Raw genomic sequence first — 19,508 nt, forward strand, 5'->3', positions numbered from 1 at the left:
AAGGCCAGGCATACATTTCCCAGAATGCTGCAAAAGAGAGGGAGGGGGGGTGTTTAGGGTTAGGGCAGGGGTAGGCAACCTCGGCTCTTTTATGACTCGTGGACTTCAACTCCCAGAATTCCTGAGTCAGCATAGCTGACTCAGGAATTCTGGGAGTTGAAGTCCACGAGTCATAAAAGAGCCGAGGTTGCCTTACCCCTGGGTTAGGGAGAACAGAGCGCCGGCCACAGAGGGCGCGGCACTTTGAGCTTCAGGGCCGGTAGCCGGCGGGGGGCGGAGAGGCGGGGCTTCTCCTTTGGCGTCCCGTGATTCGCAGGTGGGCGAACGCGCGCGCGCGCGAGCGAGCGGAGAGCCAGAAGCGGGAGGCGGAGTGCCAGAAAGGGCGGCAGCAGCAGCAGGAGGAGGAGGAGGCGCTTCCTCCGGCGGCCGCGTGGGGCGCTGGGGAGTCGCTGTCGCCGGCTTCTGAGCAAGAGCGGCTCGGCTAGCGTGCGCGCCGGGCCGAGCGACGCGGCCTCTGCTGTCGCTGGGAAGGGAAGGACAGGGCGCGGAGCGAGCGAGCGAGAGAGAGAGAGCGGAAGGGGGAAACCGGTCTAGGAAATAAAGCGATCGGAGGCTGCCCCTGCCATGCGGAGGTAGGCGGTGAGAGAGGCGCCCAAGCGGCCGCCCTGCCTTCCCCGGCCAAGACCGAGGTCACGGGCAGAGCCGCCGCTGCCGCCGCCGCCTTGCCAAGCGGCTGACAATGAAACTGAAAGGCAGGAGCCGCGGAAGGGGAGGTGGAGGCGGCTGCTGCTGCTGCTGCCGCCACCGGGCTTGCGCCTGCCGCCGCCACCGCCGTGCTGAGTGATTCCCACCCTCCCGGTGCGCTTCTCTCCCAGGAGCCTTCCCGAAGAAAAAGCTGCCGCCTTTGCTTCCGCCTCCTCTTTTAACGTTGGCCGCGTTTGCTCGCGGGGAGCCACGAAGCGGTTGCGTGTGAACGCTGGGTCGCCTCTTTTCTCTCGCCTGCAGCTGCTTTTCGCGTGGATTCTAGAAGGCGACGGGAGAGGCGGCTGCTGCTGCTGCTGCTGCTGGTCCCGCGACGGCCGCTGTGGTTCAGGTGGTTTCTTCCGCACACCTCCGCTCCCCTTGGCGTTGTTGAAAAGGGGAAACGGGGGCGGGCTGCAGGGAATAAACCCAGATAAAGTTAGAAGCAGAACGCCAAAACCTCTTTGCCGTTTTCCTGGACGGTTCCTGTTGTTGCTACTGCTGTGGTTTTCCTGGAAAACGGGACTAGGATTGCAGTTTGTGGGGGTCTCCCATGGCTCGGAGGAGAAAAGTAGAAGCCAGTACCTTTTAAGACTGGAAAATATTTTTATTTTTTTTTGCCTGACAGCCCGAATCAATAATAAAGTGGCCTGAAAACAGCTTTATTTTTTTTCTTTTGCTTCTGCACTTTTTTCTCCTTTGAAATTGGCATATTTTTTATAGTGGCGTATAAAAAAAAATATGAAGACTGGCTCGAAACATGCCATTTCTGGTATCTTTTTCCAGGGATGGCACTGACCGCATTTTTATTTTGCGTTTGAAATGGCCTTTTATAAGGACAAAAAGTAGGAACTAATCTCTTGCCCGTTGGAAGAAGAAAAAGACCACAGTGAGAGAAAATCGGATATCGTAGTTTGTTTTTCAGTTGCTGAACTGAAGAGTTGGTTATTGTTCAGAACAGTTCATACAAATTCTATTTTTAAAAGTTTTTTAGAAATTTTTCTGAGGAGGATTTTGCTTAGAAACTGCTTGCCCCAAACCTGACCCAAGTACTATAAAAGTGAAACATGAAGTAAAACTGGGCAGTTTCTTAAACAGAAGACAGAATGCTTTAAAGTCATACAGTTCCCTGTTTAATTGACAATTGTTTTTATATCTAAGCTTTTTTCATTCCTATTTTATTCTATAATTATGCACTTTCAACTTTGTTTTTTATTTAATTGTGAAGAAGGGAAAGATTACTGTACTTATATTTCATAAATGACAGCTTTGAAATCTTTTCACGGTTAATTGGGAATTTTAAAATGCCATGATAAACTTGTTTTAATAAAACACCCAATAGTGTCTTCTTCAGAAGTTTTAGGCAAGAATTGCTGGAGGGATTCCTCCTTATTCTCCATTAATGAGTCCTGGTGGTGGTGTTGGAGGACCCATGAAAGACTGTGAATACAGTCAGATCAGCACTCACAGCTCCTCTTCTCCCATGGAGTCCCCCCATAAGAAGAAAACCATTTCCAAGAGAAAATGGGAGATTTTCCCTGGAAGAAACAAATTTTTTTGCAATGGAAGGATCATGATGGCACGGCAGACTGGAGTCTTCTACTTGACACTTGCTCTTATTTTGGTTACCAGTGGACTCTTTTTTGCATTTGAGTAAGTGCCATTAAAAATCCCCCCCCCCTTTTTTTAAACCTGTTTCTTACTAATAGAACTCTGCAAGAATTCAGGTATCTCATTGATGCTAGGTTGTATAAGTAATTTATACTGCATTCATGATTTATATATTTAATTTCATTCTTGAAAAATTTGAAGTTTAATAATTCTCAGTTTGGTATGGTCTAGAGACAGATGAGATTTCAACTCCAGTTTAAAAGTCTTGCTGGTTTTTTTATGGTGGAAAGAAGTCTTACGTCACATAGTAACTAATCTATTGCTTCATAAAATGTTGGGTTAGTGTTTAAAATGATACAGAATTTTAAAGTATTAATTTTCATCGAAGAATGTACTAATTAGACATTTCATAAAGTTCTATTAAGGCAACTAGATATTTATGCTTGAGAATACTTCCGCAATCAATGTAGAAGCTGTATTTTTCTCCCGTTCTAATCAAAATGTTCTATATTAAGTTATATATATCAGGTTAATAGTTTGTTAATGGGCATAATCCATGAAGTTATATGGTAGGTTGGATATCATTTGTATAGTCTACCTAATACACGATTGTTTTGGTTTTTGCATTGAAGTTGCTAACTCTTCAAAGAGATAAAACTATTTAGGCCAGGGGTGTCAAACTCAATTTCATTGAGGGCCGCATCAGCATCGCGGTTGCCCTCAGGGGGCCGGGTGGGTGTGGCCAGGGTGGGTGTGGCCTACTGGGTAGGTATGGCTAGAGTGCGTATGGCCTACTGGGTGGGTGTGGCCAGCTCTACATCATTCGCATCAAGGGTGCCTATGGGGGCCTGGGCAGGAGTGGGACAGATCTGAGGGTCTCTGGCAGAAGGAGAGACTCTGGGCCAGGGCCAAGGCAGTGGGGGCCGTTCCCTCACTGTTTCCAGGATGGCTTCGCGGGCCGCATGAAACCACTTCGCGGGCCGCATCCGGCCCCCGGGCCTTGTGTTTGACACGTCTGATTTAGGCTAAAGATATTTCATAATATCCCTTTTTCTTGACTGTTATTCTGTTTTTCCCTCTGTGCTGTTATCAGTACAGGTTCCCTTTTTAAAAGGGGAAATATTTTCTCCAGATGTACTTGGTACATATCAATATGTTACAACCTTGATATCTTGAAATTATATTCATGATAATAGAGTAAAGAAAAGTTAATAAGTTGTAAATTTACTTTGCAGACATTTCAGTATATATTATATATGTTGCAATAAAAATAGATAAAATTTTCTAATACAGGTAGTGCTCAACTTACAGCTACTTGTTTAGTGACTGTTTGAAGTTGCAGCAGCACTGAAAAAAGTGACTTATGACCATTTTTCATACTTAAGACCATTGAAACACCCCATGGTTGCGTGATCAAAATTCAGATGTTTGGCAGCTGACTTACATTAATGATAGTTGCAGTGTCCCAGGGTCATGTGATCACCTTTTGCGCCCTTTTGACAAAGTCAATGAGAAAGCCAGATTTACTTAACTGCCATGTTGTTACTACCTTAACAGCAGCAGTGATTCACCCAACAACTGTGGCAAAATGGTCGTAAAATGAGCAAAATTCACTTAACAACTGTCTTGCTTAGCAACAGAAATTTGGGGTTCAATTGCAATCATAGGTCGAGGATTATCTGTGTATATAGGTTATCCAATATATATATAAATACATTTTCTAACAGCAAGCAGAAATTCTGGATAAATACAGAAATTGTATTTATGAATCTTGATAATTAAATGAAATTACTTTTGGATAATCCATTTAATGAATCGTTAATGCATTATGATGTTTTCTCACCTTATTTAAAAACATACATTATTTACACTTGGCATAAAAGAGTAGCAGCTGAAGTTATATCCTGCAAAAGCATCTTAATTGGTACAATTGGGTTGTACCAATTGTATTATTGGATTGTTCTGGAAAAAAATTAGCCTTGCCTGCAGTTGAGGTTTTCTACAGGAACAATTTTTTTATAAAATGAAAACACAAGTAGTGGGTTTTTTACATAATCCTGTAAAGATAGATAAAAATAGTGTGTCTTCAATTTTATATTCATTTATAAAATGATGTGATTGAAAAGAAGGCAAAGCTATTGAAAGAACTTTTTGACAAATCAACCTGCTTTTCGTTTCTAACTAAGTTACTGCATAACTCAGAGATCATGATCTCCATCTGAATAGTAGTTAGTGAAAGTTACTCCAGATTATTTTATGATCAGTATATGTTGATAGTCGTTCTCTTTGGGGGTGGGATGCATTTATATAGAGTTGTGATAATTACATATTTGTTCACCCAGATGGTTTTTTCCCCGTCACCTGTATGTTAAAGCATGATGGTGTAAGCAATCTTAACTACAAATCCTTATCCACAGAAAACTATATTGATCCAATAGAAAGAAACAAGGCAAAGGGTATTCAGCTGTTGGAAGCTGTATTTGTTTCATTAATTTTAGCTTATTATTTTTCACATAGATTCATCATTTTAATTTCTCTTTTCCTTCAAAGAGAAAAATTCAGTGTTTTTCAGAACAGTTGCTACTTTTTCAGATAACAAGGCACAGTGCAGGAAAAAAATACTTTTCGTTTAAAAGAAACAGTTATTTCCTCAGGAGTGCACTATAGAATTCAAATACTTTAAAGTGACTTTTCTTCTTTTACATAGTTCAGAGCCATGCATATGCCCCAGAAGAATTAGTTCAAAATCAGAATATTTTGGTATTTCTTACACTGGTAAGAAAACCAAGACCTGCCAAAATAAATAATTTTATATCTACATTGAGATGTTAATTATTAAATATTGATATATTATTTAAAAGTTTCCTTGCCCATATGTAAACATGCACGACTGGAATCACAAAGTATGACCCATTATTAAAAGGCTGCTATGCAAAATCCCAGTTCCTTCTACAGTTTAAAAGTTATTAAAAGAGTACTATGTACAACACAACTTGCAATTATAATAGAGCACTTTATTAGTATATAGTAGCATATTTTATCACACTTTAAGAATTGAAAGCACAAAAGGAAATCACATTTTCAAACTTTGTTTTTGGACATTTTGATATCATTAATCATCTTGGGTTATGTGATGAATTAACTTTAATTTTAAAAATACTGAACATTTGTCAATATATGACTTAATGTCATATGCATTTGTGGATGAATAGTGTCTTTTAAATTCGCTGTTGCTGAGGAAAGACGAAATATACAGATAAATACATATACTATGTATATGAGTCATTTTGGTGTAGTGGTTATCAGGCTAGAAACCTGGAGACGCTGAGTTCTAGTCCTACCTTTATGACTTGGTAAGGAAGCTAACTGGGTCATCTTAGGCCAGTCACTTTCTATTAGCCCTAGGAAAAAGGCAATGGAAAATCACTTCTGAAAAAATCTTGCCAAGAAAGCTGCAGGGACTTGTCCAGGCAGTTTCCATTAATTGGATATGATTGAATGGAAGAATGAATGAGTGGGTGTATGTGTTTATGGGTAAAGATATCTATTTATCTACTTGCATTTGCATGTTTTCGAACTGCTAGGTGGGCAGGAGTTGGGGAAAGTAATGAGTTCACCCCTTCATGCACCACTTGCGTCTCAAACCTGGGCTGTCAGCTTTCCAACTGACAAGCTCAATGTCTTTAATTGGTAAGCCATCTTTGCCCCATTTATATGTAGAAATGCTCAAAAAGAACTCTGGAATAGAGGTCCCCAACCTTTTGGGCACCAGGGACCGGTTCTGTGGAGAAAGGTTTTTCTGCAGACCGAAGAGTGTGTGGTTTTGCCTGCCTCCCACGGATGGGGCTTTACTTGTTTGTGCACACTGTGCTGCAGGAATGTGGGAATGGATAAGATTGGATTATATATTGCTGGATATACTAAACCTTAAAGCAGTCAATAAATATAGAGTGTAATTAATATAATACAAATAACACCATTAGAAAGAGATATTGACTTGTTCATATTGAATAAGATACAGCTTATAATTTCATAGGCCAGAATTTTTAAATACTGCTTTCCTTTTCCTAAGACTCTGCTTCCTGGCTAATACTGATACAGAGTACTTGGTAAGAAAACAGTCCTAGATGTTAACATGTTTTGTGTGTGTTTGTGTTTGTGTATACACACACACACACACACACTTCTATCCATACACCATAACTTTGGCTGTCTTACAAGCAATGATAAAGACAGTAAAAATATGTTCATATGGTTAGTTTGAAAATGGTAGGTGTAAGTACCTGTTTTAACATCATTTAAAAAGTACTCCTTCATATCCAAATAAATATGTTTTCTCTTATACAATTAATATTTGTTCTTTGCCATAATTTAGTTGAGTATATAATGGGTTCTTTTTAGTTATTCTAGTACAACGGCTGCAATCCAGGTCACAATCCAAATAGTTTTGTGATATCTAGGACAATATAAATCTAAATAAATAAATAAATAAATAAAAATAAATAAATAAATAAATAAATAAATAAATAAATAAATAAATAAGCAAGCTGATATATAACCAGTAACTCCATATTTTTACAATAGTTAGGAAAATGGCTCTTAAAACAGAGAAATGTTTCTGTTCAAAGTATTGATATAATTACTGTAAAACAGCTTAAATTCTCATTGGACATGTACGAATGCAGAAGGTGGCAACATTGCTATTTGGGTTGTTGCCTGCTTTTTACATATTCTACACTTTTTATATGATTGTTGAGCTCCACTGTAACAAAGTAAATAATTAAATTAGTTCTACAATTACATAGATTGAATTACCTAGACAGTTTTTGCCTCAGTTCCTCCCTTCCAGGTAAATTCCTTCTTCTCCTGACAAATTGCTATACTGTGTACAGTTTTCTCTTTTCAGAGGCTTCATGAAGTTCAACTTTTTTACATCATTAAGCTTTTGCCAGCAAATTTTATTTACTCCTGTTGGGGGGAGGGATATGGTGCCACTAGCATTGAGTATATTACTTTGGAATTAATAGTTTTAATTTGTGTACAAAGACCTTTTGAACTTCATAACAAGATGTTTTGGAAATCTGAGGTAATTTGAAGGAATTAGATTTAATTGACAAACTGATGTTTAGATGGATGGTCTAATGTTCTTTCAGACCTAAAATAATTGCAGTCTACACTGTTACCTATTCTACCTTTTTAAAAATGATTATCCTTCAAACTCAGTATAAACCTAAAATATCAAATGACTAAAAGATTAAGCAAAGCAGTTGGCTTATTTTTAATAGTGTTTAAATGCATTTCAAGTTTAATGTCATGAATTATGGTATAATTTTTGTCTTTCTTATTTTGTGTGAGGGAAAATAGACTTTACATTGAAGTAAATTCTAGTGGAAATTGCATATCTTTGGTACGTTTTGGTACGTTTTGCGATAAAATCTAATTCAGTCTTGACTCCTTGTAACTTCATAGGGTTGGGGTTTTTTTTGAAACAATATGAAGTGGTTTGCCATGCCTTCTTCAGAGATGTTTTTCAACTTCACAGTCCAGCTTTCAGCACTGGAGTTTCCTGTTACGTCCCTAATCTGGTCTGATCCTTCTTAACTTTATGACACCAATAATGTTTTGCAAGATGCTGCTAACTAACTGGGTTCTTATATGTTGGTATATTTCATTTCTGATAAATTTTACAGAATCACAGTAAAACTACAGCCTCCCACTGTCAACTCCCTAAACCCTGTCCATTTATCATTATGGAATTAAAAAAAAATATATTGGTTAATTTTTTTTATGCGATTACATCATAGTGCAGTAATCGGTTGATATTCATTCATGGATAGATTATGTCGGCAAAGAAAACAGAAAGAGTTTATTAGGTTTCTTTTCAATATAGCCTTTAAATTACTACAATATATATTCTATATAGTCTCCTGTCAACCAATGATCATTTTCATATTGTGTGTTTTTATTTTGCTGTCCATTTTAACATCATTTATGTCCATTTTTATTATTTGTATTCCTTTTATGAAAATACATGTGCTCAACACAATGTAATTGATTTCTGACATGTCATTGTATCAGAGAAATGTTGTTTAGTAACAACTTTCAGTAACAAAATTAATTTTCTTAAATATAATTAAAATTATATGCAGTGGTGCTTAAAATATTTGTGACCCTGTTAAATTTTTAATATTTCTGCAAAAATATAACTAAGTTCTCCACAAATCTTAAAACTAGGTAAAACGAATCCAGTTAGACAAGTGACTGAAAACCATTAATACATGTTCATTGATGAAAATAATCTAAAGCTGCATATTTGCATGTGGCCTTTGGAATTCTTCAGCATATTTGTAATTTTGAAATATTTGTATAATGCAATTTCAAAATGGCTGCTGCATGGGTATGACCAGTGGCAAAATGCTCTTTATCAGAGGTCTGATTATTGAGGATTTCTCTGTTTATCACCTTCTAGCATTACTTCTGTATCCCTCCTTCTACATTTTTTTCCACTTCAATTTTTTATAAATGTTTTTTGTTCATAATGGGGCCAATAAATGTTCTGGAAAATGATGCCTTAGGCTGATGCTTTGCACTTTCAATTTTTTTCTTAACTTAAAAAATGGGTGGGACAGAGAATCTGGAGGTCATCAAGAAAAGAGACCCTCAGGCATTATATTGGGTGTCCCAGCAATCATGTATGAATTGATAGTCAAATGGTAAAATTACATGCTACATTTCATGGTTCTCCAATTATGTGGTTAGATGGAAACAAAAATTTAGAATCTCTTAGTGGCTTTGTAGTAGTTAATTACAAAACTGAACTTATCCATTTGATTCTGTAAACTATAACTTGTTTTAAAGCATTCTTACTCTGAGTTATTGTTGCAGCCAATCCAAATCCTAAGTGGGTATTAACAACTAAATAATTATGCAAGCAGCATATATTCAAATTGTTACATTTTTTTAAATGCCTGAATGCCTTCAGCGTGGATTTACATTTACTAATAAAATGTTTCACAGGTTTATTCAGCTATATAATATACTTTGTTCTCTGGTAGTTATGTTAGTTATGTTCGGGTTGATAGAAATGCCAGCATAATTGGCTGAGGATAATTTTTATAATCTGGTCATATTTATGAGAAAGAAAGAATATTATCTTCTTAATACAAATGTACAGCCATTATTGTTCACAGTAGTTGTAATGTCAGTAGAGATCGTGAGAAGAAATTTATGAAATTTTGTTCTAGAAATAACTACTGAACTGTCCAAAGAAATTGCAAATGCTTTTAGAAGCTACCGGTAAATGTTCATTAATCATACAATTTTAATGTTACATAGCTCTGTTTATCATCCGTCTGAGTATTCAGAATATGTTTTAGATTCTTTATGAACATAAGATTACTGTGCTAAGATGCTGAATGGAGCCCATATTTTGCTGCTTTTTCTCTTACCGTAGTGCTTAGTGAGCTGGTGTACCAAACATGATGAAGAATTCATTCAACTGAATAATAACATTATTTAGACTCCAGATGTTGACCTTTTGTTTATGCTTTTATTGGGGAAAGAGATAACAATTTTTAGGAAGACATGATAGGTATCCATTTGGTCATGGAAACTGAATCAGTCTTTTGCTGTTGCTTTTGATTTTGATAACATGCAAGCAGGAAGGACACTTAATTTTCTTTAACAAAATAATTTAGACTTTAATTAATCATTCCAATTAATCATTCTTGTTAAAAGAGTGTCTTCTTTCAAAATTTATTATATCTGTGTATAAAATTTTGATTAAGAATTTTGATCGTAATAGTAAACTCTAATATAAACTAAACTTAAAGGAAAAAATAAAATAGCAGTAAAAAGTTCAAGAAAAAAGAAAAGAATAAAAAAGATAATAAAGAAATGCCTTCCAACCTTCATCACATAAATTTAGTAACTCTTCACACTCTCTTAATATTAAAAACATTTATCTTCCACCTGTATCCCATCTCATATATATAAATAATCCATGTTTCAGTCTTGATGTCAGCAAAAAGTCCCAAAACGATAGCCAAAAGTAACACATATTTCATTTAATCTTGCTCAAATAAACAATGTTATATTCTTCCTTTTACTTCTTTACTTCTCCCTTCCTGAATACTCTTACCTCTTTGAAGGTATCTTCATCACCATATTTCATTAAAATATTTTGTTACATAAATGGTGTTTTGCCCTATAAGTTAAACTTGAAGCACGGTCTTCTTAAAGACATTATCATTTATTAAAGCTATATGATTTGCCTAAATTTGATTTTTTTTAAAAAAAAAAATCAGTATATCCAGCCTTCCTGGAAAGTAGTCCTTTTCTGTTGATAAGAATATAGGTTGTGAAAAGTTAGACTTGCCAGCATCTCAACGTTAATGCTTGCCTTTAGATCTTAATATATATCCCAGAAATTGGCAAAATTAATTAGAGAAATAAGAAAACATTGAAGGAAAAGACTTTTGAAACAATCTTAGTGCCAGCAAGTGACTCAATATTAAATGCATTTGTAACACATGTATTTTTGTTCAAAATTGTTGTTGTATAATATTATGTTTACACAGACAAACTATATACAAGAAAGGATAAATAAGGAAAGGAAATGAAGGAGGGAATTCCCATTCTATACTTCTTATTTCACATCCTTTCCCTATCATGGATTGAACAGATACAGTTTGTTTGCCTTTTCCTGAATTAGGCATAACTAACGTGGATGCCATAGCCAAAATTAACATTTAGAAACATCTGGCACTTACGGTTGTTGTAATTAATTCATTCATTTTGGACTCAACCTTGTTTATCTAAACAGAAATATTTATAAATCTTCTGCACATGTTATCCATTTCCTGTTATATAAAATCACTGACTTGCACATTAAGCAATGTGCTGAGATTTCAAATACTTGATATCCAGGAAAAGAAAATTTGCATTTTGCCATAAACAGCATTGTGGTGCAGCAGCCACAGCCAAAAAAGCTAATACAATCCTGGGTTGTATAAACAGAGGCATAGAATCGAGAACATGCAAAGTATTAGTACCGCTTTATAAAACCCTAGTAAGACCACACCTTGAATACTGCAGCCAATTTTGGTCACCATATCACCAAAAAGATGTTGAGAGTCTGAAAAAAATTCAGAGAAGAGCAACTAAGATGATCAAAGGCCTGGAGACTAAAACATACAAAGAACGACTGCAGGACTTGGGTTTGGCTGGTAGTCTAAAGAAAAAAAGAAATAGCGGAGAGATGATAGCAGTATTCCAGTATTTGAGGGGCTGCCACAAAGAAGACAGGGTCACATTATTCACCAAATCACCAGAGGGCAGGACAAGAAACTGGTTGGAAACTGATCAAAGAGAGAAACAACCTGGAATTAAGGAGAAACTTCCTGACAGTGAGGGCAATTAACCAATGGAACAGCTTGCCTTGAGAAATAGTGGGCGCTCCATCACTGGAGATTTTTAAGAAGAGGCTAGACAGTCAGTTGTCTTAGATAGTATAGGTTTTTCTGCTTGAGCAGGGGGCTGGACTAGAAGACCTCCAAGGTCCCTTCCAGCTCTATTCTGTATAAACGCTTTAGAGGATGACCAGATTTAGCAAAAATATTCTGTTGTCCTTTTCTTGTCCCCCCCTCCCCCAAGTGTAGTATACTCTTACATTTGGGAGCATTTTGCTTTGTGATTTATTGTCTTATTCTTATATTTTACTTTTCTTAGGTATTAACAAATTTTAATTGATGTTTGTATTTGAAATACTTGGGTTAGTGTAATTATGGGTTACTTTAAGTATGAGTAGACTGAGATAAAACAGTTCAAATAAATATTCTAAATCATATGTTATTTTAAAAGACATAGTAGCATAACTTCTATGTGTGTAAATGTGTAAGTGATAAATTGGTTCAGCCAAATATATGTTTCAGTGATATTTGTGATTCATAACTGACCAGTTTTTATTACAGTGAATCCATGGTCAGTTTACACATAAAGTCAGGATTCTAGGATATCTTGATTGAGCAAGCTTGCTGAGAAATGTCATTTGATTGTACTTGCTTAATTTTTCCTGCTGGCAGGAACAGTCAAGCATACCAGAAGACCTGTTTGCTACTTCTTTAGAGTTACATGCGCACTAGGATTTTTTGTTCTCCTTAGTTTAGAGCAGAGGTCTCCAACCTTTTTGGCACCAAGGGACGGGTTCCGCAGAGAAAGGTTTTTCCACGGACCAGAGAGTGCGTGGTTTTGTGTGCTGCCTGCATCGCATAGATGGGGCTTTCTTTGTGCGGACCGGTTGCTGACATGCCGTGGCCCATTACCAGTCCACGGACTGGGAGTTGGGGACCCCTGGTTTAGAGGGAAGAATTTTTCTCAACCTTTTTTGTAATGTAACACAAAGTAAGCCACAAATAAGATTTCCTGGAGTATTTAGTAATTCCCGTAGCATGGAACAAGTGACACAACTTACATAGTATGCATTAAACAACTCTAGCACATTGTTATGTATGTATCAATATATTAGTGTAATTGTTCTATCGCTTTAGACCTTTTCATCAGAAACTGGCAGTCATGATAATACAATATGATGTTTAACAAGTAAATGAGAGTATTCTATCAAGTTCATACTATATTGTTAATTTAACATTTTGGGGGAAAAATCTAGTTACAAAAATTAAGATATTCTAGATATTCTAGAAATTCTAGTTGGAATTTTCACACTGTTTAATGTATAATATTTTTTCTTACATTAAACATAAGTAAAGTTTTCCCGCAAGTTCAAGGTCTGCGTTGATCCCTTGATTATGATAGGAATTGGCTGACTAGCTTGTCACCCAAGCCTAACATCATGGGCTGAGAGAGACTGACTGGCCCAAAGTTCCCCAGCCAATTTTCATGCCTAAATTGGGGTTAGAACTCATAGTTTCCTGGTTTCTAACCTGATGTCTTAACCACTAGCTGAAACAAACTCACTCTCCATCTAACATATAAATATATGTAGTGTAAAGATAATAATAGTAGTTGCACCCTTTATTGCAATTCTTTTGATGCTGTGTAAAAGACTTATGATGTTAGTTTTTAAAATATTTTTTAAAATATCAGTTAAGATAACTAATGAAATTATTTAGACTATTAACTTTAATAATATTTTTGTAACATATAGATTAATTCTTAAATAGAAAAATGTTTCTTATGCTCTGAACACCTTTTTGTGCCCAATGTAATCTTTAAAGCCAAAAGACGGGAGTGAAAGACTGAAAATAAACATTTTCTATGTTATATTTTCTCATACTTTTATAACCTACTTACAGTATTAAAATAAAAATGACGTAGGTGCAGGGGGATGCAACATGTATTCCTTATTCTGGGGTTTAATCATCAACTGATCTTTTCTGCATTTCTCTTACTCTACATTAATGCAAATAGCTGAATCAGAAGATTGCATCTTAACCTGAATGCAGTTCTCAATCATTATGAGATGGAAGAATGGCATAAGAATTTTTTTTTTTAAAAAAAATTTTTTTTAGGTACGATACAACTGAGAACAAAGTGAGATCAGACTTAGATTTTCAGAGTTTTTGCTGAAATGATTATTAATATAGATGGCTTTGAAGTAATTCTTTACTCCATCACCTGCAAGATCAGTTGTGGGTACTTGCTGATTTTTATGTAGCCTTATGTAGCCTCTGGAGGGCTCGGGATAGGGGATATTCCTCTGTCCTAGTCCTATTAGACCTCTCGGCGGCTTTCGATACCATCGACCATGGTATCCTGCTGCAGCGTCTCAGGGGATTGGGAGTGGGAGGCACGGTTTTCCAGTGGTTCTCCTCCTATCTCCTGGGACGCTCGCAGTCGGTGTTGGCAGGGGGGCAGAGGTCGACCCCTAGGACTCTCACTTGTGGAGTTCCTCAGGGGTCGGTCCTCTCGCCTCTCCTGTTCAACATCTATATGAAACCGCTGGGTGAGATCATTCGTGGTTTTGGAGTTGGGTATCATCAATATGCTGATGATACCCAACTTTTTATTTCGACCCCAAACCACCCCAGTGATGCCCTCTCTGTGATGTCCCGTTGCCTGGAGGCGGTTCGGGTCTGGATGGGGAGGAACAGACTTCAACTCAACCCTGACAAGACTGAGTGGCTGTACATTCCGGCTTCCCGGGACATCTGGGATGTTCCATCTCTTTCTATGGGGGGTGAGCTTTTACCCCCTGTGGATAGGGCTTGCAACTTGGGAGTCCTCCTAGATTCATGACTCACTCTGGAGGATCATATAGTGGCCGTGACTAGGGGGGCTTTCGCCCAGGTTCGCCTGGTGCGCCAGTTGCGACCCTATCTGGACCGGGAGGCCTTATGCACGGTCACTCATGCGCTCGTGACCTCTCGCCTAGACTACTGTAACGCTCTCTACATGGGACTTCCCTTGAAGACTACTCGGAGGCTCCAACTGGTACAGAATGCGGCCGCGAGAGTTGTCTTGGGAGTTTCCCGGTACTCCCATGTTACACCTTTGCTCCGTGAGCTGCATTGGTTACCAGTTGTCTTCCGGGTAAGGTTCAAGGTTTTGGTTATGATCTTTAAGTCCCTACATGGCATGGGTCCGCGATACCTCGAGGACCACCTGCTGCCGGCGTCGACTCCCCTCCGCCCTGTGCGCGCCCACAGAGAGGGCCTCCTCAGGGTGCCTCCTGTCAAGAAATGTCGACTGGCGGCCCCCAGGGGGAGGGCCTTCTCTGTGGGTGCTCCGGCGTTATGGAACCAGCTGCCGGTAGAGCTCCGGATGGCATCAGACCTCCGATCCTTCCGTCGCGGGTTGAAGACCCATTTATTTGAACTAGCGGGTCTGGCCTGATGGGGGTACATGGGTTTTTTATATAGGTTTGTTTTATTATTGGTTTTAACTTGGGCATTGATTTAATTGTTTTTTTAATGTTTGTATTGTTATTTATATTTATGCCCTGTGAACCGCCCTGAGTCCCCTTGGGAGAAGGGCGGTATAAAAATCTCAATAAATTAAATTAAATTAAATTAAATTATTCTTAATATTTTATTTTCCTTATTTTACAGTTGTCCATATTTATCTGAGAAGATTACACCTGCAATTCCCGCAGTTGGAGCAATTCTGTTCTTTTTTGTTATGGGGACCTTGCTACGTACTAGTTTTAGTGATCCTGGAGTCCTGCCTCGTGCAACACCAGATGAAGCAGCAGATCTAGAAAGGCAAATAGGTAACACAGAAGGTCTGTTGTAGTCTCTCTGTTTCACATTTTATTTCTCTCTTAAATGCCAGTTGTTAAGCCCGCATTTTGGCAGATTGTCTAGTCCATAACTTGTCCATAACTATAACTTGTGGACTTCAGCTCCCAGAATTCCTGAGCCAGCCATGCTGAGGGAAAAGGGAGATGTTTCCAAGCTGAGCCATGCTGGCTCAGGAATTCTGGGAGTTGAAGTCCATGAGTCATAAAAGAACCAAGGTTGCCTACCCCTGGTCTAGTTAATCTAACCGATGTTACTTACTATTTTTACTTTCAGATATTCCTAACTCTGTTACTCTAAATCTGTCTCAATTTCCGGTTACTTAATGCAAAATGTGCAGCTAGCTGAATGATCAACTAAATTAATTTTACAATTTGTGCATTTTATATAGCTTTAAAAATTGTTTTATACTATTGTTTTATTATGTCATAGACCCTGATCACAGATAATACACTTGATTCAAATGGCAATATAAATTGGTAAAGTAATGAATTCAGTGTCTTCTTTACAACAATCAAAAGACTTCCGGTGGCGACGCGACGCCGAAGACAGCCGTTTTCAGGCTGCCTGCTCCGCAGCTGTGTTTTTTCATCGTAAACAGCGCCGATCAGCTGTTTAGATGGATTTGAAGCCCCCTCCTCGGGAGAAGAGGAGGGGGTGAGGCCCCAGGTAGGGGTTGAGCTCTCTGGGGCCGCCTGAGCTGAGAGCTTGGGCGGCTGAAGGATGAGCCCCTCCGAAGCCTGGGTTGCTCCGAGCTGCGCAGCGCCTCTGCTCTGGGATTATTGGAGCAGAGCCAGGCGTTAGCAACCACCCCTGCCAAATGGAAATACTTTTGATTATCAAGAAGCAGGCAGAGCGGTACAGGAGGTCAAGGTGAAGTGGACTCTTTATTTTTACTCTCTAGCTCAATGGATTTTATAGCTTCAAAGTGAAAGTGAGTAATAAGTGAAAGTGGGGGAAGATGGCGGCTAAAACTTCTAAAGCTCTTCGGAATGTGGGGTCTTCCCTGGTGCAAGAGACCTCATTGCAAGCTTTGTTTCCTCCTGCATCTCCCCCGGCATTGACGCTTAAGGATTTACAAGACGCTCTTGGAAAGCATGTACAATTGATGTCTGATATGATGGATGAAAAGTTGAAAAAGCTGGAGGAGAAAATGGAGGAGAAAATGGAGAAATTGGAGAAGAAGATAGAAGAGAAGCTGAGAGCAATGAGGCGGGACATTTTGTCTAAGGTTGAATCCGTAGCTGAATGTGTGCTACAGCTGGATATAAAAGTGGAGGATCTCAGTCAAAAGAACTCTATATTAGAAGCAAAGGTATTAGAAAATGAAAATATAAGGGATAAAATGGATGAAGAATTGAGCCTTGTTCAGTATAATCAGATGCAGTATGCTATTAGAATTAGGGGTTTAAAGGAGAATGGTAAAGAAGATTTAAAGCAGCTGATTTCTGAGGCTCTGGAAGGGGTACTGGGCCAGTCAGCATCTGAAATTAAGGGAAATATGGACAAAGTTTTTTGTGTAAATTCATGGATTGCAAGACAGAAGAAGTTACCCAGAGATGTGGTGGTCTATTTTACAAAGAGAGTAACGAGAGATGAAGTTATTCAAGCTGCTTATGATACTAATTTGGTAGTGGATGAGCAAGAAGTTTTGGTTTTAAAAGAGATCCCTCCGAAGATCCTAAGGAGAAGGAAAGATTTTGCATTTTTGGTACAGGAACTTAAGAAACGTGATATTAAGTTTAGAAGGTAAAAGACATCGTTTGGTTACTGTGGCTCAGGCACGTGATTTTTATAGTAATGTGTTAAAAGCAACCCCCCTATCATTTTTGGAAGCTGCAAAAGGATACGGTGGGGGAAAGGCTCAAGACGTTACAGATAGACAGACAGAGGACAATGGTGTTGGAGGGGATCAAGTCACAGTTTCATCGGTTGCTGCAGGAGGCCAGAAGATGACGCGTGCCGCCCTAAGAAGAGCGAGACGAGAGCAAGAGCAAGATCAGCAGAAAGTTATGGAATCTCCAAAGCGTGCTTATAGTGAAGATGTGAGAGAGGAGCGGTCTAAAGAAGTTTTGGGGGTCATGACAGAGGTGCTCCAAAAGTTTTGGGGCGTTAAGATTGCTGATTAATTTTTAGATTAGAATGTCAATGGAGTAAAATTATTATAGAGGAGAAAGAAGGTTTTTTTTCTTTTTTTTCTTTTTGTTAATATTTTACACAATTTAAGATTGCTTGCTAGAAAAGTATATTAGGGTAATGGATTTAAAGTATGTGTTGAACTAAGAATGGGTATGCAAGCTCCTAATTAATAACAAGCTGTCTTAGAGATTGCCTAAATCTTTTTTTATATATATTCTTTGTATTTGAACTTTTATTTGAATTTAAGGATGATTTGGAACTGTGAGACATTTGGTGTGATACATGCAAGAACTATTTTTGATCGTAGTTTAGTTTGGTTGGAGATTATTAAGACTAACAGAGATAGGCACTTTTGGCGTGTAACTGAGAAATTGTTTGGAAATTAGAGAAAGGTGGGAGAATGTAAATAGCAGGTGAAAGTTTTTTTTGTTTTTTTTTTCTTTTCTTTTTTCTTTTTCTTTTTTTTTGAAATTAATATGAATAAGGACTGGGATTAAGAAAATTTATTTTGAGCAAAGCTTTTTTTCTGTTTTCCTCTTTTTTTTCTCTCTACTTTATTTGTAATGTTAATATTGTTTGTATTCATTTTATATGAGCTAGAGAGAGATAGAATTTATAGTTTATTGTTGATAACATAAGGGTGTCTATGTTTGTTTTTTGATTTTATGCCCTGTATTTAGCTCTGGGAAGTCGGGGGGGGGGGAGGGAGTGGGGGGGAGGGATAGGGAGGGTTGGATAGGGGTGGGGGAGGGGGGATTAAAGTTAAAATGTATTGTAAAACTTTTTAAATAAAAAAACAAAAGGCTTAATTTATAGTTTAGTTTTTTTAAAAATGTAGTAAAGAAAATTCTGAAAGCGAAGCTTTACACATGATTACATATACGCTGCTTGTGTGTAGATGTTGGAGCAAGCTGAAAAGTATGTATTGATTCCAGACAGCAAATTAAAATATTGGAATGTAAAATAAGCCAGGGATTAAAATAATTATATGTATCTAATATATGATAAGATTTTTTATAATGTGGCATCAAGTGAGCCTGTTTGCCATTAAGGCATCAGGTTGGAAATTGAAAAACTGTGACTAGTTCTTGTCAGAAAGCTAATTGGATGAGCTTGGGGGGACTGTGTGGATGACCTTGGGGGAGGCAGGAAAATGATGCTGCCTAAGAAACAGTCAAACAAGAGAGGGAGGAGCCCCCAATGGATTAATGGTCAGAAGAAGAAATTTAGGAAGGATTTGCTCTAATTGTTCAGATGGTTAAAAATGGTGGCAAGAGGTTTGTACCTTCAGACTTGCAAGATCCTGTTAAGGTAGCCTTATAATAAAGTAGAATTAGCTCACCTAGTCATGTTTCCTGTCTGCTTTATCTGGAAGGGCTGACCCTTGAGCCAGTCACTCTGACTCAATCTTAGAAAGTAGGCAAGCTATTTCCAAAATCTTGCCAAGAAAACTCCAGAAGTTGCCAGGAGTCAAAGGTACAGCAGCAACAAAATGTGACATCAACATATATAGCCAAAAAAAAGTCCCTATCTAAGCACCTGCTACAACCATATAGTCATATACATTAATTTGATCAGTTTCTTATTAATAAGTGGCAATTTTCACACACATAACAAATCTGCTTGCCATAGAATATGGGCTGCCTGAAATTTTATGATTAATAAGTAAGAGTAATATCAGATTTCATAGTTGTTGGAACCATGATCCTATATAAATCTGTACTTAACAGTGTATTCTTTTCTAAATGCTCACTTATTATC

General features: G+C 38.0%; 1 protein-coding gene across 2 annotated transcripts in view; it reads left to right on the top strand.

The window, feature by feature from the left end:
- The first annotated feature begins 444 nt into the window (after positions 1 to 444).
- Positions 445 to 19,508, top strand: part of ZDHHC14 (zDHHC palmitoyltransferase 14) — a 57,861-nt gene continuing 38,797 nt past the window's right edge. Inside the window, exons 1-2 of one of the 2 annotated variants that reach the window (XM_083379560.1) lie at positions 445 to 2,394; positions 15,420 to 15,592. In XM_083379560.1, the coding sequence (XP_083235686.1) occupies positions 2,144 to 2,394; positions 15,420 to 15,592 (424 nt within the window). In that variant the 5' untranslated portion in view covers positions 445 to 2,143. The remainder of the gene's footprint in view (positions 2,395 to 15,419; positions 15,593 to 19,508) is intronic. The other variant, XM_083379561.1, reaches the window with a different exon arrangement.

This window comes from Vipera ursinii, assembly GCF_947247035.1.
Source record: "Vipera ursinii genome assembly, chromosome: 1".
NCBI lineage: Eukaryota > Metazoa > Chordata > Lepidosauria > Squamata > Viperidae > Vipera > Vipera ursinii.